Genomic DNA, 27128 nt, shown 5'->3' with positions numbered 1-27128 from the left:
CCGACCTCTCTTATCCTTTCCCCCGAGCTCCTGCATCTGCTTCCCACAACCTCTCGGCCTGTAGGATCTGTTCTGTTGGTGAGGAGGGAGTACAGCATGAGCACAGAAGGTCTGTGATGGACGGAGGTTGTTGAGCCTTCCTGCTGGAAGGTTGGGAGCTGAGCAGAGGCTTACAGGGGTGTAGGATCTGGACAGGTGCCGAGGGAAACAGAGGGTTTGGGTGAGGAGAAGAGTGAATCGACAGACTGAGGAGGGAACACACCTGTGCCGTGCCCAGGAGAGGAGGCACCGGCAGGCAGAACTTCCGGGCAGGGCACCAGGGCCAGGGCAGCATGGAGGAAGTGGAGACAGTGGCCTTGCCTGTCCTGGAAAAGCCTGCGTGTGTCCCCATTGCTTACTAGTGGGGGCTGGACAGTCCCACGTGAGGACCACAAAGCAGACACCATCATTCTCCTGGGCCTTATGTACATCTCAGCCTGTTTTGGAAACCTGAGCATTTACCTTGTAAAAGTTTTCTGGAAGAAGGAACCGAGGTCTGACAGCAGAGAGCACATGCCCCGCTCCAGGATAACAGGGTCCCCCAGCTGCAGCAGGACAGGGCTTCCAGTGGACACTGGGCTCACGTGTTTCAACAGCATCTCCAGCTGCAGGGCCCCGGTGCCACAGTTGGGTTGAGGCCACAGAATCCATCGCAGATGCAGGTACTGGCTGAGTGCCCACAGGGCGAAGACCATCTTGAAAAAGGGGTGGAGCCCCTTCACCAGAATGGAATGCAAGTGCTGAGCCAGCCAACAGGGTCCTTCACTGATGGATCTTTCAGTAAGAAGGGCCTCCTGCCAGTGCGGGTCCACGGTCACTGGGCAGCTGACGACAAAGCTCCTGGCAAGAGGTTTTTCCTGAATAAGCCTTGAGAAGAGGGCAGAATGGGGCCGGCTGCTGCCACAGCTGCCGTGTCTGCTGGAGACACGCTGTGACGATGACAGGGAGCCATCCTTCTGTCCCCACCTGGTTCTTCTGTGTGAGTCTCATGAGTGTGAGCTTCTGGCATCAGGTTCCTTCTGAGTGAGGAAGAGAATGTGAGAGGTGGCATTGTGATCAAAGTTGTTGATGGTCTGGTGTATTTTTGTTTAAAAATCACAGCTTTCATATATTTAGCAAGTTGTTGTCAAGATGCAACGTGCCATAGTCACGAGACCACAAGTTCTGGAACCTGCTGCGTGAGGTCCAATCCTGGCTCCTTCTTCTGTTAACTGCTGACCTTGGGCAAGGCATGTAACTGCCTCGTACAACCGGGTTTCTATCCCAGCCGCACCCCTGACCCACCAACTGCCGGGCAAGTTACTTAACAACGCTATGCTCCTGTGTCTTCATCTACAAAGCAGGAATGATAGTACCTGCCCCATAGGGTTATTTTTAAAGATTACGTGAGTTAATGCTTGTAAAGCGTTTTAGAAGTGTCTGCCCAACATATACAAAACTTTACCCGAAATAGATCAAAGACCTAAATACATGTGAAAACTGTAAAAATCATAGAAGCATGAGGGAGATGTTCATGACCTTGGATTTGGCAATGGATTTTTAGCTGTGACACCAAAAGCATAAAAAATAAAAGAAAAAAAGAAAAAGAAATAGATAAGCTAGACCTGATCGTAATTGAAAGCATTAATCCTTAACATTCTAGCTCAGATGATACCTCCTGTGAAGCCTCTTCTAACCCCTTCGGAGAGAATGGATTTTTTTATAAGGGAGACAGTAACAACAGAAGATGTGATTGAGCATTTCTTTCAGGCCAGGCACTGTTTTATGTACTTCGAGTTGGTTGACTCACTTGCTCTTCACATCCACTTAAGATTAGGTTCTATTGGCCATGCGCAGTGGCTCACACCTCTAATCCCAACACTTGTGAAACCAAGGCTAGAGGACCACTTGAGGCCAGGGGTTCAAGACCAGCCTAGGCAACATAGTGAGACCCCATCTCTGCCAAAAAAAATAAATAAATACCTGGGTGTGGTGGTGTGTGTCTGTCGTCCCAGCTACCTGGGAGGCTGAGGCAGGAGGATTGCTTGAGCCCAGCAGGTTGAGGCTGCAGTGAGCTACGATCACACCACTGCACTCCAGCCTGCGCAACAGAGAAAGACCCTGTCTTCCAAAAACAATGACAAAAGATGAGGTTTCGTTATTATCTCTGCTGCCAAATGGAGAAACTGAGGTACACAACAGTCCAGCAGCTGGACCAGGCCATGCAGCACATCCTCTGTGCTCCAAGCATGTGGTGTAGACACCATCATGTAGCCTGGAGCACACTGGGCTGGGTAGATCCAGATTCTCACTGTGAATGGGAACTCCTTAGGGCCAATGACGTCCCTAACCCTGCATCATGGGACCTCAATGACTTCTGTGGGACTGAAAATCACATCTTGATTGTGGAGGGATTTGGGTTGCAGACTAGAGATTTAAACTTTATTCTGAAGTGAGCAGAAAGGTATTTCAGATTTTTTAAAAATGCATGAGAAAAATCGTGTTTCAGTAAAGACAAATCTGGACTGCGACGTATGAGATAAATCGGGGGCGGCAGCAGGAGGCAGGTAGTTGAGTGAGGGCGACCCACGGTTGTGAGTAGCTCCAAGTGGTTGGAGTGAGGCCTCGGGGATGGTGCGTGAACTAATCCAGACAGTAAAGGCCACACCTAGGGAGGCTTCAAGCCCCTTTAGGAACAAGAATCTCAGGAACTCAGAGGAGCCTGAGCGCTCTGCCAGCCATGCACATGGTGGATAAAAAGTAAAAATTCAGGCACTCACCCCAGTATTTGATCTCAGCACCCAGGATTTCTCAGCCTCCTGGGGGTTAGCATCGCAAAACCACAGGCAGAACTTGGTGCCTTCCGTCATCTTTTCCTCAGATATCTTAATCTGAATATCAAAAGGAGAATGTGAGGCACAGTGACTTACGCTGTAATCCCAGCAGTTTGCGGGGCTGAGGTGGGTGGATCGCTTGAGCTCAATGCCTCAGGTGAGTTTGAGACCAGCCTGGGCAACATGGCAAAACCCCATCTACAAAAAATACAAAAACTAGACGGGAGTGGTGGCCAGCACCTATAGTCTCAGCTACCTGGGAGGGTCGATGGGAGGATTGCTTGAGCCCAGGAAACAGGTTTACAGTGAGCTGAGATTGAGCCACTGCACTCCAGTCTGGGTGACAGAGCGAGACTCTCTCTGTCTCAAAAAAAAAGGAAAATGTGAAAGATCTTCAAAGCAAGATGCACTCTTCTTTATAGCTTGTTCTTTCATTTTCCTTCCATTAGAAATAAAACCAAAGCAAAAAAACAAAAAGGATTTAATATCCATCATAGCAAACTTTACTAACTGAAAATAATAATTGGCTGTGGTCTGATTTGATTCAAAAATCCATTGTAGGCTTACAACACATTTATTTAAAAAAAAAAAAAAAGCTAAAACTTAGTAATACATCTTACCCTTAGGCAAACTCATAAGAACAGCTGCTGAAATTAAATGAGGATGTATACTTGTTTCTGGAAGTTTTCCAACTCATTTCTGGCTGAAGTGAATCCTTGAAGAGCCAGGAGGGCTGAGCAGAAAACGAATACTCGCCGCTGCTTTCAGATCCATCCCTCCATGGGAACAATCTGGGGAAACTGCCTTTTTCGTATTCTCAGTAAAAAACATTCCATATTCGTGCCATTTCCTGTATTATGCAAAATACCTTCTCTCCATAGTCTCTTAAATGACACTGCAATATTTTTCCTAGAATTTCTTAAAAGAAAACAGCTGGTTTGATCCCCACTCTTGGTCTGCATGCCCGATTTCTGTAGACACTGAGTATTTGCAGTCTGGGCTGCATCAGGTTGTGAGGTACCCATAGGGATGTGGGCAGAGAGTTTAGAGACAGAAAACCCAGGGCAGAATTGATCCACACACCAGAGGATACATTGTGTAGGACAATTTATAGCTTAGGAGCTTCAGGAGACATGAGGTGGTTCCTGGGCCACAGGTTCTCAAATTTAGCTGCATATTGTAATCACCTGGGATGTTTCTTAAAAACACTGATGCCTGGATTCCATTCCTGGAGATTCTGACTTTGGGTTGGGCTGGTGGATTGTGCATTAGGTTTTTCAAACGCTCCCCAGGCCATGTAATATGCATCAAAATCTGAGGACCACCAACATAAACCATCTCCCCCTCATCCCCAGAGAGGGGGTGACTCGCCCGAGGTCAAAATTATAATATCTTCCAGTGTACCCCAACTCTGCAGATGGTTCTCTATCACCCAGTGGCCCAAGAGATCAGTTTGAGAGCAGCTTTGCCTCATCCCAAAACTTCACCCCAGACCTCAGGTCACTTCCCATGGTCAATGGGTTCTTCTCATAGTCTCAATGGCTGATCCTCCTCCATCTCCATGGTTAGTGCTCCTCAGATGATAGCAACAGGCTCCTCCCATTTGGAGCCTGGCTCCCTTCTCTTCGCCACACCATCTGCCTCCATACTCATCTTCAGGAGACTCGAGTGTAAACATGTTGCCTCCAACTCACACCTCTGGCAGGGGCTTCCCATTGCCTTTGGGACACCGGAGTGTGGCTTCCAGACCCTCCAGGAGCTGGCTCCTGGCCTCCTGAGTATCCTCTCTTGCCCCTCCTGCATGATTCCACTCGTATGATGTCCCTGGAGTTGTCAGACTCCTAGAGACAGGAAGTAGAGTAGGGGTGCCAGGGGCTGGAGGGATGGGGAGTTACAATAGTATTTAACGGGGACAGAGTTTCAGTCTGGGAAGAGGGAAAGGTTCTGGAGATGGATGGTGGTGATGGTTGCACAAAAATATGAGCATACTTAATTCACTGAACTGGACACTTAAAATGGTTAAAATGGCAAATTTTATGTAATGTATATTTTATCACAATAGTAAATTGTTTTCAATAACATTCTGAGGAAAGCCTTGCCTGCCCTTTGCCTGCCCTTTGCCTGAGTTAGGCAGCTCTGTTTTGTGTTTGCAGAACTCCACATTTTTCCCTATCAGACCATTGTCCTGCTTAGAGTCTGACCTCTTTACAGATTGTAAGTAGAATAAAGGCACATTGGAGTTCTTGCCTGTTTACCACTGTGATCCCCCCTGACTGCAGAGTAGATGCTCACTGAATAATTTTTAATGAATGTTGTTGAATGAATAAAACCCAGATCTACAGTGTCCCAGCCCATCAATCTTAATTGGTAGGAAAAATTGGATTGCAAAAGTAATCCAATTTGATATTGTATTAGTCCATTCTTACATTGCTATAAAGAACTACCCGAGACTGGATAATTTATAAAGAAAAGAGGTTTAATTGACACACTGTTCTGCTTTACAGGAAGCATGGCTGGAGAGGCCTCTGAAAACTTTTAATCATTGTAGAGGGGAAGCAGGCACATCTTACATGGGGGAGCAAGAGAAAGAGAGTGAAGGGGGAGGTGCTATACACTTTTAAACAGCCAGATCTCATGAGAATTCACTCACTATGATGAGAAGAGCAAGGGGGAAATCTACCCCCATGATCCAGTCACCTCCCACCAGGCCCCACCTCCAATATTGGGGATTACAATTTGACATGAGATTGGGGTGGGGACACACATCCAAACCATATCATTCCACTCCTGTCCCCTCCCAGATCTCATGTCCTTCTGACATTTCAAAATACAATCATGCCTTCCCAACAATCCCCCAAAGTCTTAACTCATTCCAGCATTAACCCAAAATCCAAGTCCAAAGTCTCATCTGAGGCAAGGCAAGTTTTTTCTGCCTATAAGCCTGTAAAATCAAAAGCAAGATAGTTACTTCCAAAATACAATGGGGACACAGGCATTGGGTAAATGCTCCCATTCCAAATGGGAGAAATTGGCCAAAACAAAGGAGCCTGCAGGCCACTTGCAAGTCTGAAACCCAGCATGGCAGTCATTAGATCTTAAAGCTCCAAAATGATCTCCGTTTACTCCATGACTCATATCCAGTGCACACTGATACAACAGTGGGCTCCCATGGTCTTGGGCCACTCTGCCCTGTAGCTCTGCAGGGTTCAGCTTCCTTGGCTGCTTTCACAGGGTGACATTGAGTGCCTGGGGCTTTTACAGATGCATGCTGCAAGCTGTCAGTGGATCTACCATTCTAGGGTCTGGAATAGAGTGGTCCTCTTCTCACAGCTCCACTAGACAGTGCCCCAGTGGGGTCTCTTGTGTGAAGACTCCAACCCTACATTTCCCCTCTGCACTGCCCCAGTAGAGGATCTTCATGAGGGTTTCACCCCACAACAGACTTCTGCCTGGATATCCAGGCATTTCATACATCCTGAAATCTGGGTGGAGGCTCCCGAACCTCAACTCTCACACTCTGCACACCCACATGCTTAACCCAAGTGGAAGCTACCAAGGCTTGGGGCTTGCACCCTCTGAAGCAACAGCCTGAGCTGTACCTTGGCCACTTTTAGCCATGGCTGGAGCTGGTGTGGGCACAATTCAGGGCACCAAGGCTGCACAGAGAAGTGGGGCCCTGAGCCTGGCCCATGAAACCATTGTTTCCTCCTAAGCCTCCAGGCCTGTGATGGGAGGGGCTGCCTCGAAGGTCTCTGAAATGCCTTGGAGGCATTTTCCCTATTGTCTTGGTGATTAACACGTGGTTCCTTTTTATTTATGCAAATTTCTGTAGCTGGCTTGAATTCCTCCCTAGAAAACGAATTTTTCTTTTCTACCACATAGTCAGGCTGCAAATTTTTATGCTTGGCTTCCCATTTTAAATATAAATTCCAGTTTCCAATCATCTATTTGCTCATTCATAACAAAAGTGACCTTGGCTGCCATTCTTAGTAAGTTCCTTATCTCCTCTTACGGCCTCAGCCTGGACTTCAGTGTCTATATTACTATCAGCATTTTGGTCACAACCACCCAACAATTCTCTAGGAAGTTTCAAATTTTCCCTCATCTTTCTGTCTTCTTCTGAGTCCTCCAAACTGTTCCAACCTCTGCCTATTACCAAGTTCCAGAGTCACTTCCACATTTTCAGGTATCTTTGTAAGAATGTCCCATTCTCAGTATCAATTTTCTGTAGTAGTTCGTTGTCACATTGCTATAAAGACCTACCTGAGACTGGGTAATTTATTTTAAAAAGAGGTTTAATTGACTCATGATTCTGCAGGCTATACAGAAATCATGATTGGGGAGGCCTCAGGAAACTTTCAATCATGGCAGAAGGTGAAGGGAAGCAGGCACAACTTACATAACTGGAGAAGGAGGAAAAGAGCACAGGGGGAGGGGCTACACACTTTTAAACAACCATATCTCATGAGAACTCCCTCACTATCATGAGAACAGCAAGGGAGAAATCTGCCCCCATGATCCAGTCACCTCCTACCAGGCTTGGCCTCCAACATTGGGGATTACAATTCGACATGAGATTTGGATGGGGACACAAATCCAAACCATATCAGATTTTAAGTAGCTAGAAGTATCAGACTACAAATTGTCCAGTCATGGTAAGTGATAACATTGGGTGAAGAATGTGGAATTTCAGCCTCTGATTAATCCTTACAGATATATTCTGTTGGAGGTGTGTAGACCTCTAAGAATTTTGAGACTGCCTTTGTTCTATCTAATAAGTACAAAAGGAAAATGAAAACCGGGTTGATGATTTCAGATTTTTTAAGAACAACCTATTTATAACCACTTCCTTGCTTAATAGTATGCTTTTTTTTTTCTCTTTCCAAATTAGATATTTATTTTTGAAAACAATATCTACTACTGTGCACATGTCGGGAAACAGGCCATCCGCGTGGTCTCCACTGGGAAGGAAGGTGTGATTTACAACGGCCTCAGTGACTGGCTATATGAAGGTAAGATGCGCAAGGAGAGAAAAAAGCAAGATTTGTGGTTGCTGCTGCTGCTACATTGGAGTTGGGTTCTTTTTCTTTTTTCTTTGACTTTAACTGTAAATTAAACTCCAGTTTCTTGTGGTTCTGCAAAATTTAAAAGATTTTGTTGGAGCTTTTAGGATCACTCTGATCAGCATCGGGGAATAGCATCAGGCTGTTGTCAGGGGCCTGCAGTATTGCACACTCACCTGGGGCAGGTGTGCTGGCTTTGGACTTTGCAGGGCCCTGCAATTCATCCCTGAAGGGCAGGAGGCCCATTAATGGGAGATTTATTATATCAGGAGGTAACTTCCAGGAATGCTCAGGGACTGCAAATGCACGTGTGTCTACCCCACTCCAAGACATAGTGCCTCATTTGCCGTGGGAAGGGGACAGTTGGAAAAGAAAGAATGAGTTACATCTTTCCAAATAAATCATCAGAGTGACTTGCTGCTGAGAGCACCTCCACCTTGCTGGACATTTTCTACCCCTGGTTTGCCTTTTGCGCCAGAAGAGTCATGCCGTATACATTATCAAATAACTAGAAATCAGAGAGGGAAGCTCTCTTCTTACACTTTGATAACCTGTCTCCATGCTCATGACCCTTCATCATAACAATAACAACCAGGTATTGATTGCTATTAGCTGCCAGGCACTGCTGGAAGCACTTTGTTTTCTGTTACTTCGTTCCACCCTCTGTCTTAGTTTGTTCAGGCTGCTGTAACAAGATGTAACAAAATTCCACAGACGAGGTAGCTTAAACAATGAATATGTATTTCTCACAGCTCTGGAGCCTGGGAAGTCCAAGATCAGGGTGCTGGCAGACCCAGTGTCTGGTGAGGGCTCTCTTCCTCACTTGCACATGGCTGTCTTCTTATGTCCTCACCTGGCAGAGTAGAGAGAGCTCTGGTTGTTTTATCTCTTTATAAGGGCATGAATCTTTTTTATTTCTTTATCTCTTTATAAGGGCATGAATCCCATTCATAGGGGCAACACCCTCATGACCTCATCACCTTACAAAAGTGCCACCTCCTAACCCCATCACCTTGGGGATTTGGGTTTCAACATACGAATTTCGGGGGACACAGTCATTCAGTTCATAGCAAGGTTCTATTTCACAGATGAGGCATGGTGAGGTTAAATAATTGGCCCAAGTTTACACAAGGGTAAGGAATATTTATTGGGAAAAGTCATTGTTCAAGTTCAGGATAATTACCTTTTTAGAATTCCACATGTGGCTAGAGTAAGCATATGCTTTCCAGCATGGGGCTGATGAACAACCCAAGTTCTTCTCAGCCTCCTGGCCTGAGACCGTGTGGTCACAGCAATAACTCACCCTGCTAGGCTGGGTCAAGGGAAGGTCAGGGAAATTCTGCGTGCTTTCTCAAGCCAGTATCACTTTCTCCCAGTACTGTGCATGTCTCAGGCTGGTATTCTGCATTTTAGTGGCTTTACGCATCATAAATTATAAAGCAGATGGATATGCAAGCTTAGTGTTACCTCCTAGCATAATTTCACTGAAGCCATAAAGTTCTATGACTTGATTTTTAATTTTTGTAAATGGAGGTATAATTTGTACACAATAAAATGCACATCATAAGGACAGTTTGATGAGTTTGGCGAATGTATATGCTATATAGCCCCAGTCAGGACATAGACCATTTCCATCAGTCTAGAATATTCCTTCAAATCCCTTTCCAAGGGCTTTCTCCCTAAGTCTGTCTTCCGGAGACGGCCACGGTCCTGGGGGCTAAGCAGCTCATCTTTAACAGACATACTGGAACCCAAGCATCCACATGAGGCTGGCCTCCCCTGTGTGGTCACCTTCGAAGCCCCATGTTTATTCCGATGTGGCTGCCCGTGCTCAGAGCATGCTGAAGAGTCCAGTTTCCTTCTGAGCCCCAGGAGAATCAACCCTGAGATTTTATTGTCACATGAGTCCTTGGCCACACCTGAAAAAGCCACTGGAATGAAAGAGGGGACACAGTCTGCTGTAGTTATGCCTTTTCTGTGCAGAAACAGCCCTAGAAATGGTGTCCCAGATGGTGTCCCAGATGTCCCAAGATGTCCCCAGCTCCACCGAAGAGGCACAGGCAGCAGCACAAAGGGAAACTCTGGAGGGGCTGCACCTCTGCCTGGGGTGCAATCCCTGAGCCTCTGGGGCTTGCCTGCCCCCTGGACTCAGTAGACTATTGACAATGAGGACTCTAAAGCCCCTTGAATGCTGCCCTTGTGTGAAGAAAAAGGCCTTATACCTAGGAGCAACTAGAAAACCAGGTCCTGTTTGCTCCCTGACATCTGAGATCCCACTAACAGCTCTTTTCCTTGGGTATAAGATCGGCTCGAGATCTGGATAGGGAAGAGAACCCGGGGGCTGGAGATCAGAACATGAGTGGTTCAAAGTAAGGCTGTGGAGCTGCAGGGACCCAGGGTGGAGACCTGGCCCAGTCACGGGACATGACAAGGGTCTTCCACTCCATGGACCTCAACATGCTCATCTGTAGATGGGAAGAATGACCCAAACACTACACTTTCTGAGGACTGTGTGAGACTGAGTGGAATGCATGCAGCATATGACATGGTCAGCAAGGGACAGTTGCTGCTATTGTTTCTTATAACAATAAAAATAATAATTATGTAGTTATTACTATTATTGTAATTATTTGTTAGTACCATTTTTATCACAAAGGAAAAAAAGATGTTTAAAAAAAAAAAAAAAAGAAGACATAGGTATCAAGGCAATGTTACCCAGGTGGTCATTCTGCCACAGAACAGAAATTATCTGACCTGAAAATTCAAGAGAGATCATTGCAAATAATAATGACCCCAAGGTGTGTCCCCCGCCCCTAAGAGAAAGGGCCCCTAGAATTTTGGCTGCAAGAGCCTAGGCATTGTCTGGGACTAATCTCCCTAAAAAATCCATAACCAGGAGATTTAAAATATCTTTTTTAGTATCTTCTTAATAAAATAAAAAGTTCATTGCTTTGCCATTCACGTTAGGCTTTTGCTTTAGCAAATCCATTGAAAGGACTTTTTTCTTTAAGGCATTTACATGAAATTGTGTTGATGTGATAACAGAGCCCTAAATATCTTAAATCAATCACAGTTGATGTGGCAGCTTAATCTACTTAGTGTTGTTCCCTGGAAGGTTTATATGCTGATGCTTAGATTTCTGAGGCTGAGAGCACAGGAGCCCTGGGGAATCTTGCTTCCTTTTTTAATAATGGGAAAGTAAACTTTGACGATTGCTTTTGCCTACTCTGTGACTTAACTGTTTCAATTCCAAACTCTTCCTTTAAAAAAGTTCAGCAATCGGGGGGAGATTAGAGTGAAAATACCCTAAAGCATTTGCAGAGGGGCTCATTCGCTTGGAGATGTTAGTTCTAAGAAGATAAACTGTGTATGTGGGAAACAGCCACTGCAGTCCATAACTTGTTGGCAGAAAAATGCCTTATTGATTTGTTTTGTTTCCCAAAAAGGATCTTAAACATACTAGACGTTGCAAAATATTGGAGACTGAGGAAGAGAAGAGGTGGACAGCCATAGAGGCTTCTGGGAGTCTCCATCCCTTGACCTAAGCTTTAAACACACAAAGTGGGAAAAGCTCCAGTTTACTGAAGCAGTCGCCCATGTGCCAGAATGTGAGCTCAGCACTGGCTGCGAACTCAGCACTGGCTGTGAACTCATCACTGGCTGTGAACTTAGCACTGGCTGTGAACTCAGTGTGTCTGTCTTGCTGATTCTCTAAAGAGAGACCTTTGGCTCATGGTGGCCACAAACTGATTTTGATAAGCAAAATGCATATCTTCATTTTATGCTTCTGGGAAAATGTCATAAAATTACATAGAATTTTGATTTTAATATAAAACTAAAGATAGCTTAATAGAGTCCTACAACTTTTTAAAGTTTATTAAAGTTTGTTTATTCATAAACTAAACGCAAGATGTTACTGAAGATTTTGAGGCCTGTGAATGAGTGTTCTGTTAAGAATTTGCACTTTGATGCAAGGCTCAGTAATTTTGCAAAGTTCCTAGTATGTAGGCATATGGGCAAAGAGTTGGAATTCTCCAAGTTTTGATGAAAGTTCTTTGTTACTGCCATTACAGGGTTGATTGTGTTTCCAGTGCCACTCTTTGTTTATAAACTACTCTTTTTTTTTTTTTTTTTTTTTGAGAAAAAAAAAAATCACTCATCAGCCAGGCTGGAGTGCAGTGGCACTATCTAAGCTCACTGCAAGCTCTGCCTCCCAGGGTCACGCCATTCTCCTGCCTCAGCCTCTCAAGTAGCTGGGACTATAGGCACTCACCACCACGCCTGGCTAATTCTTTTGTGTGTATTTTTAGTAGAGGTGGGGTTTCACAGTGTTAGCCAGGATGGTCTCCATCATCTTCGTTATCATCATATACACGAGGTATAGTGGGACAGCACAGAATTTTTGGCCAATAATTTGCTAATAATGACTTTAAGTTATTAAATGTTTCAGCTAAACAATGAATCATCCATACTTCTATTACCAAAGCAGTCATATGCATATGCATATCCAAAATACATATAATTATTCAGTTATATGACATTATCATGGAATGACTCACAGCCCTGTGGAAAGCTGGAACATGTTAGGGTCATTGCAGGACAACGTCTTTCCTTATGTATATAAAAGATCTTATCCCCTCAAAGGGCAGTGAAGGTAGAGTGAGGGATGATGAACTCGAGAAGATATTTATAGAGCTCAGCCTGGAGTCATCAGCCTGAGATGGCAGAGAAAGTGAGAAAAGGGCCCAAAGGGTATTTATTTCATATCTGATTTGGCATGGATGAAATTCCAGGGCTGGATTTTCCTTAACTAGTCCAGAACATAAAGGTATTTGAAAAATGTGATCAGATCGGGAGACCCAGTTTGGCATGGAAGCATTTCCCCATGCACGTCAGCAGGAATCATGTTAGATGAGACTCTCGAAGCTGCCCCCGGTGCTAGTTCCCCTTGTGTGGTTCTAGGACCCATGCAGTCAGGCAGCCCCTGATGAGGAGTAACTGATGGGAAGTCTCCTGCCAACAATACTCACTTCTGCTCCACCCTGCCCAGTCCACCATCCTCCCCTGGACTCCATGGCACTCTCCCCATTTTCTGCAGCCCTGCTGTGACTCCTGAGGCCCCCTCCTCCCAGTCACAGCCCTTGCCACAGTCCCCAAGGTGCTCCCATCCTGGTTCCACCTACCTGGGAGCCCCACAGAGAGACTGTCTCCACTCTCCCACACTATCTGCCGCCCTCACTGGGTGGCCAGCGTGGAGGAAGTAGGGATTTGACTAGTCTGGCCAGAAAGGACCTCTTTCCAGAACTTCTGCTGCTGGAGAGAGGTTTAGCACCTCCTGAGCTGGAACTCAAAATGCTCTCATTTGTGATGTAATCAGGCCCGCTGTAAAAGGGTCAGAGCCGTTCCTAAGCTAGGCCCCTCAGTCCTGCCGGATGAGCGCCAAACCCTGGTGGTGTGACCATTACCCTCCATCTGTGTGTCCTGTTCATGTCCAGGGAGTACAAGGGTAGCGTGAGGCAAGGCCTGCCTTGCACTGCTTCATCGTTTCTTAAAGCATCTTTAAAGAGTCAGCACTCATGACCTAATATTTTTCTGTTCCAATGAAGTGCTCCAGAAGGTATCAGCAAAAGGTCAGGTGGGCCCCAAGCAGATAGATTTCAGTTAATGAATTTTGGGGGTGGCGCAATTCCATGCTTTATTGTCTTGAGTATTCAAGGAGGTGGAGAGCGTGTAGTAGTAGTAGTACAGTGTGGTAGATCAAAGTGGATTTTCACACTTTCATGGAAGAAAAGACATTATGAAAACGAAAGCACTCCTGGGGATCGTGGAATGGTTTTCAGGGTCTGTTTGCCACAGGACACAAATTCACCAAAAGAAAAGGGAACTCTTTTCCCATCCAGATTCCCATAAACTCTAATTCCCGTGAAAGCAAAACAAACGTAAGTAACACTTCACGAGAAACTCGCACATTGGCTTTAATTTACATTCATGACATGTTAGATATTTTGTACACTTTGTGTGCCTTGTGTCACGTTGATACCCAGTGTGCTGAGTACCTGTTTCCTACGTGTTGTGAATGGACCAGAGCCAGTCGTGACCATCAGTAACTGGTACAGTCTTCAATGAATAGCAGCAGCCTTGGACTGTCAGATGCAGATGAAGGAAATCAGCACACCATCTTTGTATCTGAGAAAGCATTTCTAATGCCACGTATGCTACTTTTCTTTAGAGACAGGGTCTCCCTATGTTGCCCAGGCTGTCCTCGAACTTCTGGGCTCCCGGCTTAGCTTCCTGAGCAGCTGGGACAGCAGGAGCCTGCCACTGAGCCCAACCTCTTATGCTGTTTTTAAAACTCCCTGACATACATTTGGAGACTGATATTTGAGGTGCTTACGGAGGCCCCCTGGAGTGTAGATTCCTGAATGGGTTCTTCAAATATTAACTGTCTCTGAAACCTGGCTAGGGCACTTCAGCTGCTAGCAAACTGCTCCCAGGTAGTAGGTCAAAGTGGATTTTTACACCCGTCATACATCATAGTGACCATACTGATATTTTTTAAAGAAGTTATGGAGCAGGCAGGACAATGGGAATTGGAATGATGTTCAAATATGTACATTACTATGTAAACCATAGCTTTGGAGTTATTTGGACCTCTTATTGATTACATCTCTTATTTGCATGAAGGGAAATGGTTGGTTAGACAAGGACATCGCTGTCAGTAAATTGGCAGAAACTTGTGATTAGCTTGACAAAGCACCTTTGTGGAAAAGCAGGGCAGAGTCTTTGTAGTGATGGTGTCTGTGTTTAGACAAAAGCTTCACCACGTAAAAGCTGTATGAACTTGGATGAATATTTGACCTCTTTGTGTCTCTGCTGCCTTGTCTGCAAAACAAAGATAACAGCAGTATATGCTCCGTAAGGTCATAGAGGAAATTAAAATAAGCTAATACACATAGAGCTCTTAGAATAATGCCTGGCACTGGTAACCTCTACATATTGGTGGTACAACTACTGTTGCTTTACCCTGTAATTTCCCAAACTCGGTAAAATAAGAGGCACCCGCTCCACTATTTCATCTGCATTGGCAGGAATTGGAAGCATTAACGTGGAATTGATGAACCTATCAGTGTTGAAAACTCTGAAGCTCTATTCACTCATAAAATATTGTCTCTAGTATGTTCACATAGAAAATGCACTGAGTTCCCAATCATCCTAGAAATGCTATTGATACCGTGTTGAACACCTCTTCAAGAACCTTCTGTCCACATTTAGATTCTCCAAGCTGAAATCACACCCTTAGTTGCCACTGATGCCTGACAGACAGGTGTTCTCCTTATGAGCCCCAAAGTTCTTGTGACTTGGTAAAAATTATGCCTTGTGATCTCTTAAAGAAATTGAGTACTTAAAAAAATTATATTCCACTTCATCTATGATTTCTAAGGGAGGATATGAAAGTAAAAGTGATGATGAAAATATCTAAAATGTAATCAGTGTCTGGCGAAGCTATCAGACCTATGAGGTACTGTGCAATGGAGCGTTGGCTAAATCAAACAGCAATCATCTGAGCAGGAGGCTGAATGCTTTGGGTATTTAATGTAACTGAAATGAGTATTTTCCTTGTTTAGCGCTAGTCTCCAGCTCCATAAAGTATTAATGATCTTGACTTGAAGAACATGTGAATTTAACTTGTTGAGAGATAAGGAGGAAAAGCCAAAAAGCTGTTTGGCAGAAGCTCAGTCAGCTCTGACCAGGAAATGGCTGAGGTGGCCTAAGAGGTCCATTCCTTCTGTGCTTCTCGGAACCTGTGAGACATTTCTGGGTTTCTAGATTTCTGCAAGAAGTGACATGAAAACAGTGTTCTAAGGCAGGAATTAAGAATGTCAGGAGCATAAAACATAGACTGTGATTGCCACAGGTAAGTCAAGCTGGCTGCCAAGGTCCTCTTAGCCCCCTGGGTCCAACTGCACCTGTGCCTCACTTGACCCCGACTCCCACCAGACCCTCCCCTGCCATCCCCTGCTCTCAACATAGCAATCATAGCATTATGGCTGCCTCAGCACCAAACTCTAAATCCAGGTGGGTCACCAGGAAACACCAGCACATCCTAATGCACCATCTCTCTGTCTGCAATCATGGGCAGACCACCAGCTTTCTGCTGTAGTAACACAAAGTGTATGCCCTCACTTACCTACGTTCATCTGAGTTTTCTTGAAAGGATATCACATGGCTATTGATTCTCTAATCACGGAGGGAGTGTTGGAGCTGAAATGGATGTTAGCAGTCATTGAGCCCAGCAGTCTGTAAACTGTTTCTGTAAATGGCCGGGTAATAGAGTCTAGGTTTTGCAGGACATACGGTCTTCATTGCCACTGCTCAAGCCTGTTGTCATAGAAAAACAGCAGCCATAGACCATAAGCAACAAATGGCATGGCTGTGTTCCAATAAACTTTATTCCAATAAACTTCAAGCCTGTTGTCATAGCAAAACAGCAGCCGTAGACCATAAGCAACAAATGGCATGGCTGTGTTCCAATAAACTTTATTTGCGGACAATGAAATTTGAATTTCATGTAATTCTCACATGTCATTAAATATTCTTCTTTTTTTACCAACTATTAAAAAACACAAAACCAATTCTTAGCTCTCAGCACATACAAAAGAGGCAGCATGCCACATTTGACCCAAAAGCCATAGCATGCCAATCCCAGTGTGTCCAGTCATCACATTCACTACTGACTTCATGTCTGTATTCTTCCAGCTCTTGTCATCTGAATCAAGATGGTTTGTAATGACAACCAATTATTTCAAATTTTGCCTCTCCAAATAAATCTAGTTACTTAAAGTCAAGAACTGTATTTTATACTGTATATTTCCCATAACACCAGTGAATCTCTGAGTACTTAATAAAGGTTCAGAAAATACTATTGAATGAGTTAATTCACAGAGAGAAACTCATATATTCTAGAAACCTCCACAAGGAAATCATATGGTTTCTCCATGATCACTCTTATCAGAATTTCCATTTCCACAAACTTCCCTCAGCAGAAAAACACCTGATTAACAAAAAGCAACAGTAATTGTTAACCTCGTTTTAATTATGAGTTTCACTTTTTATCCCCAAGGATAAAGGAAAAAGCTGGAGTGACGTTGGGAAGGACATGGTCTTCTTACCAGGAGCCCAGGGACACAGGATCATAGCTCATCAGATTCTAGACCATCTGAATTCATGCTAAGTCGTAGTTTCCATACTGAATGAATAGAATAGGAATAGCAGTATCTAACTTTCAGTGAGTCTTTCTTCCATGCCAGGCCTTACACAAATAAACTTATGTAATCTCTCGAGAGCCCTATGAAGAAAGCTCTACGGTTGTCCCTTGGTATCCTTGGGAGACTGGTTCCAGGAACCCCACTGCACCCACCCCTCTCCATCAGATACCAGAGTCTGAGGATGCTCAAGTTCCTTATGTGAAATGGCTTAGCATTTGCCTATCACCTGTGCTCATCTTCCGGGATACTTTAAATCATCTCTAGATCACTTATAAATACCTAACACCATGCAAAGGCTATTGAAATAGTTGATATGCTGTATTTTTTATCTGTAATATTTTTATGGTCATACTGTTATTTTTTTTATTTAATATTTTTGATCTGCATTTGATGAGAGGGTCTAGAGATGTGGAATTTTTTTTTTTTTTTTTTTTTTTACATTGTAAGTAATCATTTTATTATTCTGGTCCTAGTGAATTTAAACACTTCAGATTATGAATTTGGATAGCTTACAACAACAGATAATTAAAGATTCTTCTGAACAAAATCACCCCATTTATCAGCATATGATTGTGATCATATTATCATAGCAACCTTATTTTCAGAAGAACACATAAAGAAAGCAAAGGAAAATAAAAATATGCCTCCTCTCAACCCTTCTCGTCCATCTCCTGTCACCTTCTTGCTGATGGGCATCCCAGGACTAGAGCATCTTCATGCCTGGATTGGGATTCCCTTCTGCTCCATGTACATGGTGGCCTTGGTGGGGAATGTGACCATGCTGGCTGTGGTGAAGGCAGAGAGAAGCCTCCATCAGCCTATGTTCCTGTTTCTTTGCATGCTTTCAGTTACTGACCTTGTCCTCTCCACATCCACACTGCCCCGCATGCTCTGTCTGTTCTGGCTCAGAGTTCATGACATTGCCTTTGATGCTTGCCTGGCCCAAATGTTCTTCATCCACAGCTTTACTGCCATGGAATCTGGCTTCTTCCTCGCCATGGCCATTGACCGCTATGTGGCCATCTGTGACCCACTGCACCATGCCACCATTCTCACACACAGTCGCATAACTATAATGGGTATCATTGTCATGTGTCGGGGAGTAGCTTTCTTTTCTCCACATCCCATCCTGCTGAAACAGCTGCCCTACTGCAGAACTCGAATCATTGCCCACACCTACTGTGAGTTTATGGCTGTGGTGAAGCTGGCGTGTATGGACATAAGTGCTACCAAAAGCTATAGCCTCAGTATGGCTTCTATCATTGGTTCATGTGATGTCATTCTCATTGCTGTATCCTATGTCTTCATCCTGCGCTCTGTATTCCGCCTGCCATCTCGAGAAGCTAGCTTGAAGGCTTTGGGCACGTGTGGCTCCCATGTCTGTGTCATCCTTGTTTTCTATTCCACAGCTGGGTTTTCAATTTTCACTCATCGTTTTGGGAAAAATGTGCCAGCACATGTTCATATTTTCATTGCAAATATGTACCTTTTGATTCCCCCTTTTCTCAATCCCATTGTGTACGGAGTAAGGACCAAGAAAATACGGGAGCATGTTCTTAAGGTGCTAAGGGTCAAAGCTGCTTGATTTTATTTGGATCACCAAGAGAGATGGTTGAAGAATAAATCTTTTTTTTTTAATTTATTTATTATTATTATACTTTAAGTTGTAGGGTACATGTGCATAACGTGCAGGTTTGTTACATATGTATACTTGTGCCATGTTGCTGTGCTGCACCCATCAACTCGTCATTTACATCAGGTATAACTCCCAATGCAATCCCTCCCCCCTCCCCCCTCCCCATGATAGGCCCCGGTGTGTGATGTTCCCCTTCCTGAGTCCGAGTGATCTCATTGTTCAGTTCCCACCTATGAGTGAGAACATGCGGTGTTTGGTTTTCTGTTCTTGTGATAGTTTGCTAAGAATGATGGTTTCCAGCTGCATCCATGTCCCTACAAAGGACACAAACTCATCCTTTTTTATGGCTGCATAGTATTCCATGGTGTATATGTGCCACATTTTCTTAATCCAGTCTGTCACTGATGGACATTTGGGTTGATTCCAGGTCTTTGCTATTGTGAATAGTGCCGCAATAAACATACGTGTGCATGTGTCTTTATAGCAGCATGATTTATAATCCTTTGGGTATATACCCAGTAATGGGATGGCTGGGTCATCTAGTTCTAGATCCTTGAGGAATCGCCATACTGTTTTCCGTAATGGTTGAACTAGTTTACAATCCCACCAACAGTGTAAAAGTGTTCCTATTTCTCCACATCCTCTCCAGCACCTGTTGTTTCCTGACTTTTTAATGATTGCCATTCTAACTGGTGTGAGATGGTATCTCATTGTGGTTTTGATTTGCATTTCTCTGATGGCCAGTGATGATGAGCATTTTTTCATGTGTCTGTTGGCTGTATGAATGTCTTCTTTTGAGAAATGTCTGTTCATATCCTTTGCCCACTTTTTGATGGGGTTGTTTGTTTTTTTCTTGTAAATTTGTTTGAGTTCTTTGTAGGTTCTGGATATTAACCCTTTGTCAGATGAGTAGATTGCAAAAATTTTCTCCCATTCTGTAGGTTGCCTGTTCACTCTGATGGTAGTTTCTTTTGCTGTGCAGAAGCTCTTTACTTTCATTAGATCCCATTTGTCAATTTTGGCTTTTGCTGCCGTTGCTTTTGGTGTTTTAGACATGAAGTCTTTGCCCATGCCTATGTCCTGAATGGTACTACCTAGGTTTTCCTCTAGGATTTTTATGGTATTAGGTCTAACATTTAAGTCTCTAATCCATCTTGAATTAATTTTCGTATAAGGAGTAAGGAAAGGATCCAGTTTCAGCTTTCTACTTATGGCTAGCCAATTTTCCCAGCACCATTTATTAAATAGGGAATCCTTTCCCCATTTCTTGTTTCTCTCAGGTTTGTCAAAGATCAAATGGCTGTAGATGTGTGGTACTATTTCTGAGGACTCTGTTCTGTTCCATTGGTCTATATTTCTGTTTTGGTACCAGTACCATGCTGTTTTGGTTACTGTAGCCTTGTAGTATAGTTTGAAGTCAGGTAGCGTGATGCCTCCAGCTTTGTTCTTTTGACTTAGAATTGTCTTGGAGATGCGGGCTCTTTTTTGGTTCCATATGAACTTTAAAGCAGTTTTTTCCAATTCTGTGAAGAAACTCATTGGTAGCTTGATGGGGATGGCATTGAATCTATAAATTACCTTGGGCAGTATGGCCATTTTCACAATATTGATTCTTCCTATCCATGAGCATGGTATGTTCTTCCATTTGTTTGTGTCCTCTTTTATTTCACTGAGCAGTGATTTGTAGTTCTCCTTGAAGAGGTCCTTTACATCCCTTGGAAGTTGGATTCCTAGGTATTTCATTCTCTTTGAAGCAATTGTGAATGGAAGTTCATTCCTGATTTGGCTCTCTGTTTGTCTGTTACTGGTGTATAAGAATGCTTGTGATTTTTGCACATTAATTTTGTATCCTGAGACTTTGCTGAAGTTGCTTATCAGCTTAAGGAGATTTTGGGCTGAGACAATGGGGTTTTCTAAATATACAATCATGTCATCTGCAAAGAGGGACAATTTGACTTCTTCTTTTCCTAACTGAATACCCTTGATTTCTTTCTCTTGCCTGATTGCCCTAGCCAGAACTTCCAACACTATGTTGAATAGGAGTAGTGAGAGAGGGCATCCCTGTCTTGTGCCAGTTTTCAAAGGGAATTTTTCCAGTTTTTGCCCATTCAGTATGATATTGGCTGTGGGTTTGTCATAAATAGCTCTTATTATTTTGAGGTACGTTCCATCAATACCGAATTTATTGAGCGTTTTTAGCATGAAGGGCTGTTGAATTTTGTCAAAAGCCTTTTCTGCATCAATTGAGATAATCATGTGGTTCTTGTCTTTGGTTCTGTTTATATGCTGGATTATGTTTATTGATTTGCGAATGTTGAACCAGCCTTGCATCCCAGGGATGAAGCCCACTTGATCATGGTGGATAAGCTTTTTGATGTGTTGCTGAATCCGGTTTGCCAGTATTTTATTGAGGATTTTTGCATCGATGTTCATCAGGGATATTGGTCTAAAATTCTCTTTTTTTGTTGTGTCTCTGCCAGGCTTTGGTATCAGGATGATGTTGGCCTCATAAAATGAGTTAGGGAGGATTCCCTCTTTTTCTATTGATTGGAATAGTTTCAGAAGGAATGGTACCAACTCCTCCTTGTACCTCTGGTAGAATTCAGCTGTGAATCCATCTGGTCCTGGACTGTTTTTGGTTGGTAGGCTATTAATTGTTGCCTCAATTTCAGAGCCTGCTATTGGTCTATTCAGGGATTCAACTTCTTCCTGGTTTAGTCTTGGAAGAGTGTAAGTGTCCAGGAAATTATCCATTTCTTCTAGATTTTCCAGTTTATTTGCGTAGAGGTGTTTATAGTATTCTCTGATGGTAGTTTGTATTTCTGTGGGGTCGGTGGTGATATCCCCTTTATCATTTTTAATTGCGTCGATTTGATTCTTCTCTCTTTTCTTCTTTATTAGTCTGGCTAGTGGTCTGTCAATTTTGTTGATCTTTTCAAAAAACCAACTCCTGGATTCATTGATTTTTTTGGAGGGTTTTTTGTGTCTCTATCTCCTTCAGTTCTGCTCTGATCTTAGTTATTTCTTGCCTTCTGCTAGCTTTCGAATGTATTTGCTCTTGCTTCTCTAGTTCTTTTAATTGTTCTGTACATTTCTGTTCTTGTACATTTGCTGAGGAGTGCTTTACTTCCAATTACGTGGTCAATTTTGGAGTAAGTATGATGTGGTGCTGAGAAGAATGTATATTCTGTTGATTTGGGGTGGAGAGTTCTATAGATGTCTATTAGGTCTGCTTGCTGCAGAGATGAGTTCAATTCCTGGATATCCTTGTTAACTTTCTGTCTCGTTGATCTGTCTAATGTTGACAGTGGAGTGTTGAAGTCTCCCATTATTATTGTATGGGAGTCTAAGTCTCTTTGTAAGTCTCTAAGGACTTGCTTTATGAATCTGGGTGCTCCTGTATTGGGTGCATATATATTTAGGATAGTTATCTCTTCCTGTTGAATTGATCCCTTTACCATTATGTAATGGCCTTCTTTGTCTCTTTTGATCTTTGATGGTTTAAAGTCTGTTTTATCAGAGACTAGTATTGCAACCCCTGCTTTTTTTTGTTCTCCATTTGCTTGGTAAATCTTCCTCCATCCCTTTATTTTGAGCCTATGTATGTCTCTGTGTGTGAGATGGGTCTCCTGAATACAGCAGACTGATGGGTCTTGACTCTTTATCCAGTTTGCCAGTCTGTGTTTTTTAATTGGAGCATTTAGTCCATTTACATTTAAGGTTAATATTGTTATGTGTGAACTTGATCCTGCCATTATGATATTAACTGGTTATTTTGCTCGTTAGTTGATGCAGTTTCTTCCTAGCCTCAATGGTCTTTACATTTTGGCATGTTTTTGCAATGGCTGGTACCGGTTGTTCCTTTCCATGTTTAGTGCTTCCTTCAGGGTCTCTTGTAAGGCAGGCCTAGTGGTGACAAAATCTCTAAGCATTTGCTTATCTGTAAAGGATTTTATTTCTCCTTCACTTATGAAACTTAGTTTGGCTGGATATGAAATTCTGGGTTGAAAATTCTTTTCTTTAAGAATGTTGAATATTGGCCCCCACTCTCTTCTGGCTTGTAGAGTTTCTGCTGAGAGATCTGCTGTTAGTCTGATGGGCTTCCCTTTGTGGGTAACCCGACCTTTCTCTCTGGCTGCCCTTAAGATTTTTTCCTTCATTTCAACTTTGGTGAATCTGGCAATTATGTGTCTTGGAGTTGCTCTTCTCGAGGAGTATCTTTGTGGCGTTCTCTGTATTTCCTGGATTTGAATGTTGGCCTGCCCTAGTAGGTTGGGGAAGTTCTCCTGGATGATATCCTGAAGAGTGTTTTCCAACTTGGTTCCATTTTCCCCCTCACTTTCAGGCACCCCAATCAGACGTAGATTTGGTCTTTTTACATAATCCCATACTTCTTGCAGGCTTTGTTCATTTCTTTTTCTTCTTTTTTCTTTTGGTTTCTCTTCTCGCTTCATTTCATTCATTTGATCCTCAATCGCTGATACTCTTTCTTCCAGTTGATCAAGTCGGTTACTGAAGCTTGTGCATTTGTCATGTATTTCTCGTGTCATGGTTTTCATCTCTTTCATTTCGTTTAGGACCTTCTCTGCATTAATTACTCTAGCCATCAATTCTTCCACTTTTTTTCAAGATTTTTAGTTTCTTTGCGCTGGGTACGTAATTCCTCCTTTAGCTCTGAGAAATTTGTTGGACTGAAGCCTTCTTCTCTCATGTCGTCAAAGTCATTCTCCGTCCAGCTTTGATCCGTTGCTGGTGATGAGCTGCGCTCCTTTGCCGGGGGAGATGCGCTCTTATTTTTTGAATTTCCAGCTTTTCTGCCCTGCTTTTTCCCCATCTTTGTGGTTTTATCTGCCTCTGGTCTTTGATGATGGTGATGTACTGATGGGGTTTTGGTGTAGGTGTCCTTCCTGTTTGATAGTTTTCCTTCTAACAGTCAGGACCCTCAGCTGTAGGTCTGTTGGAGATTGCTTGAGGTCCACTCCAGACCCTGTTTGCCTGGGTATCAGCAGCAGAGGCTGCAGAAGATAGAATATTTCTGAACAGCAAGTGTACCTGTCTGATTCTTGCTTTGGAAGCTTCCTCTCAGGGGTGTACTCCTCCCTGTGAGGTGTGGGGTGTCAGACTGCCCCTAGTGGGGGATGTCTCCCAGTTAGGCTACTCAGGGGTCAGGGACCCACTTGAGCAGGGAGTCTGTCCCTTCTCAGATCTCAACCTCCGTGTTGGGAGATCCACTGCTCTCTTCAAAGCTGTCAGACAGAGTCGTTTGTGTCTGCAGAGGTGTCTGCTGCGTTTGTTTAGTTTACTGTGCCCTGTCCCCAGAGGTGGAGTCTACAGAGACAGGCAGGTTTCCTTGAGCTGCTGTGAGCTCCACCCAGTTCGAGCTTCCCAGCAGCTTTGTTTACCTACTTAAGCCTCAGCAATGGCGGGCGCCCCTCCCCCAGCCTCGCTGCTGCCTTGCCGGTAGATCACAGACTGCTGCGCTAGCAATGAGGGAGGCTCTCTGGTTGTGGGACCCTCCCGGCCAGGTGTGGGATATGATCTCCTGGTGTGCCTGTTTGCTTAAAGCGCAGTATTGGGGTGGGAGTTACCCGATTTTCCAGGTGTTGTGTGTCTCAGTTCCCCTGGCTAGGAAAAGGGACTCCCTTCCCCCTTGCGCTTCCCAGGTGAGGCAATGCCTCGCCCTGCTTCAGCTCTCGCTGGTCGGGCTGCAGCAGCTGACCAGCACCGTTCGTCCGGCACTCCCCAGTGAGATGAACCCAGTACCTCAGTTGAAAATGCAGAAATCACCGGTCTTCTGTGTCGCTCGCGCTGGGAGTTGGAGACTGGAGCTGCTCCTATTCGGCCATCTTGCTCCGCCCCCCTATTTCAAAGGCTATTGAAATAGTTGATATGCTGTATTTTTTATCTGTAATATTTTTATGGTCATACTGTTATTTTTTTATTTAATATTTTTGATCTGCATTTGATGAGAGGGTCTAGAGATGTGGAATTTTTAGACACAGAGGGCCAACTCTTCCCTTATCCTATTGCACAGCTGTCGAAACTATTAAGTGGCCTTTCTGTGGACAAACAGCCAGTAGGGAGCCTGCCTGAAGCTGCTAACCACTTTCCTGCTGAGTATGAGTTGCATTAATTTCTTGCCTATGAAATTAGGCTTGGGTTCATACTCAAGTTCTGAGTGGAGCATCCTTTAGATGTGTCTGCTCAATGCCCCAGGCTTGAACCATCTGTGCTGTGAAAGGCATGTCTCATGGCACAGATTTAAGAGCCCAACAGACCTCGATTTAAGCCCTCTGTGAGCCATTCAGCTGCCTGGTGACCAAATCACAAACCTTGTCTGACCCTCAGTTTCCTCATCTGGAAGATAAAACTTCAGGCACCTTTCCCAAAGAATTATTGCAAAGTTAAATGAAAGCACTTCTGTGGAAGCACAGGCATATTACAGTGGAACCATAAGAAGTTGCCAACACGTTCATTGTATATTAGCGTGTGCATGTGAGGTGTCCGGTGAAGGTCAACCTTCTTCTCCCGTTCTGCTGGCTGTGCTGGATGACGTCTCAGATATGGCAGAGTCTCAGATGTCTGTGTGCTCAGTACAGAGAATTTACCACGGAAAAAGAGGGGGTATTTTTTGACTGAAAGGTCAGACCTGTACACCTCCAGGTACAGCGTCTCCAGGGCCTCCCAGCAAAGAGGAGATAAAAGGGATGACTGCTGTCCTGGACCTTGGGTTTCTCCCAAGAGAAACTTGACAGAGACTTCCTTCCTCCAAATCTTCCTCTTCGTGGCTCCTTGTTTCTGGTACTGATTCGCACCACCCTCCTAATTGCCACGGTGACCAGTCAGTTTGCTATTTAATTAATGTTATATCTGATTACATCTGTACCCTGGGAGTTCTCCAGCCAAGAGTTGCAATTTAAACTAGGAAATAAATAAACTGTTCAGCGGTGGGGATGGGGGAGTTATCCTAGTCAATCCCGGAATATTCTTCCGACGTTTCTTGGCTGAAAAATTATCTGGCGGAAGTTGGAGTGAGCCAGTAGTACACACTGAAGAAGGAACGATATTCTGCTTTTGGAATATTTAAACAGAAGCCTCAGACAGCAGCTAGGGGTCCTGCTTGATGAAGAGAGCTTTGGAAAGAGGAAATACTAGAAATTTGGTTGAGAAGTTTCTGTGAAGTTCAGTGCTAAGAGCAGAGACCACAACTTAGGCCTTGCAGTCAGCATTCCCTGTCCTAAACTTCTATATTTTTTTTAATTTTACTTTAATTTCTAGGGTACATGTGCACAACACGCAGGTTTGTTACATATGTATACATGTGCCATGTTGGTGTGCTGCACCCATTAACTTGTCATTTACATTAGGTATATCTCCTAATGCTATCCCTGGTTCCAGGAACCCCACTGCACCCACCCCTCTCCATCAGATACCAGAGTCTGAGGATGCTCAAGTTCCTTATGAGAAATGGCTTAGCATTTGCCTATCACCTGTGCTCATCTTCCGGGATACTTTAAATCATCTCTAGATCACTTATAAATACCTAACACCATGCAAAGGCTATCTAAATAGTTGATATGCTGTATTTTTTATTTGTAATATTTTATGTAATATTTCCCCAACCCCATGACAGGCCCCTGTGTGTCATGTTCCCCTTCCTGTGTCCAAGTGTTCTCATTGTTCAATTCCCACCCATGAGTGAGAACATGCAGTGTTTGGTTTTTTGTCTTTGCGATAGTTTGCTCAGAATGATGTGGCACATATACACCGTGGAATACTATGCAGCCATAAAAAAAGGATGAGTTCATGTCCTTTGTAGGGACATGGATAAAGCTGGAAACCATCCTTCCCTAAACTTCAAACATGAGCCTGATCAGAACAAGGAAGGAAGTTATCTGTCCATGAGATAACTTCACAATGAAATAGTTAGCAGGAAGATGTGCTGGTGGAGACAGGCTAGGTCCTGCTGTGGGGAGCAAAAAACAAGCAAAAGAAAATGGAACACTGCCTGTAATTTAAAACAGAAAAGTGTATTTCTCTTCGGAGATCACTCAAGCCCACTCTAGATCAGGGATGGGGAGGAGGTGGAGCTCTTTCCCTCATGGTCACTCAAGGTCCCAGGCTGCTGGGGCGATCGATCCTCTTAGGCATCGCAGCCACACTAGTGGACAGGGGAGTGTTCTGGAGGGAGACAAGCTGGGGAATAAATGGTCGGCCTGGAAATGACCCTGGCACTTCTACGCATGACTCATTGTCCGGAGCACCTCATATGGTCCCACCAGGATTCCAGGAAGTAGCACTGAGCCATTTT

The 27128-nt window shown here is 44.0% G+C and overlaps 1 protein-coding gene across 5 annotated transcripts in view; it reads left to right on the top strand.

Annotated features, from left to right (window-relative positions):
* The window catches only part of LOC105474942 (dipeptidyl peptidase like 6), a 1161442-nt gene that overhangs the window by 977095 nt on the left and 157219 nt on the right, over positions 1 to 27128 (top strand). For all 5 annotated transcript variants that reach the window (XM_011729883.3, XM_011729885.3, XM_011729882.2 and 2 more), the window contains exon 8: positions 7744 to 7864. In XM_011729883.3, coding sequence (XP_011728185.1) covers positions 7744 to 7864 — 121 coding nt within the window. The remainder of the gene's footprint in view (positions 1 to 7743; positions 7865 to 27128) is intronic.

This window comes from Macaca nemestrina, chromosome 4 (genome assembly GCF_043159975.1).
Source record: "Macaca nemestrina isolate mMacNem1 chromosome 4, mMacNem.hap1, whole genome shotgun sequence".
Taxonomy (NCBI): Eukaryota; Metazoa; Chordata; class Mammalia; order Primates; family Cercopithecidae; genus Macaca; species Macaca nemestrina.
The sequence above is the reverse complement of the archived record's forward strand: the minus strand, read 5'-3'. Positions and strand labels throughout refer to the sequence as shown.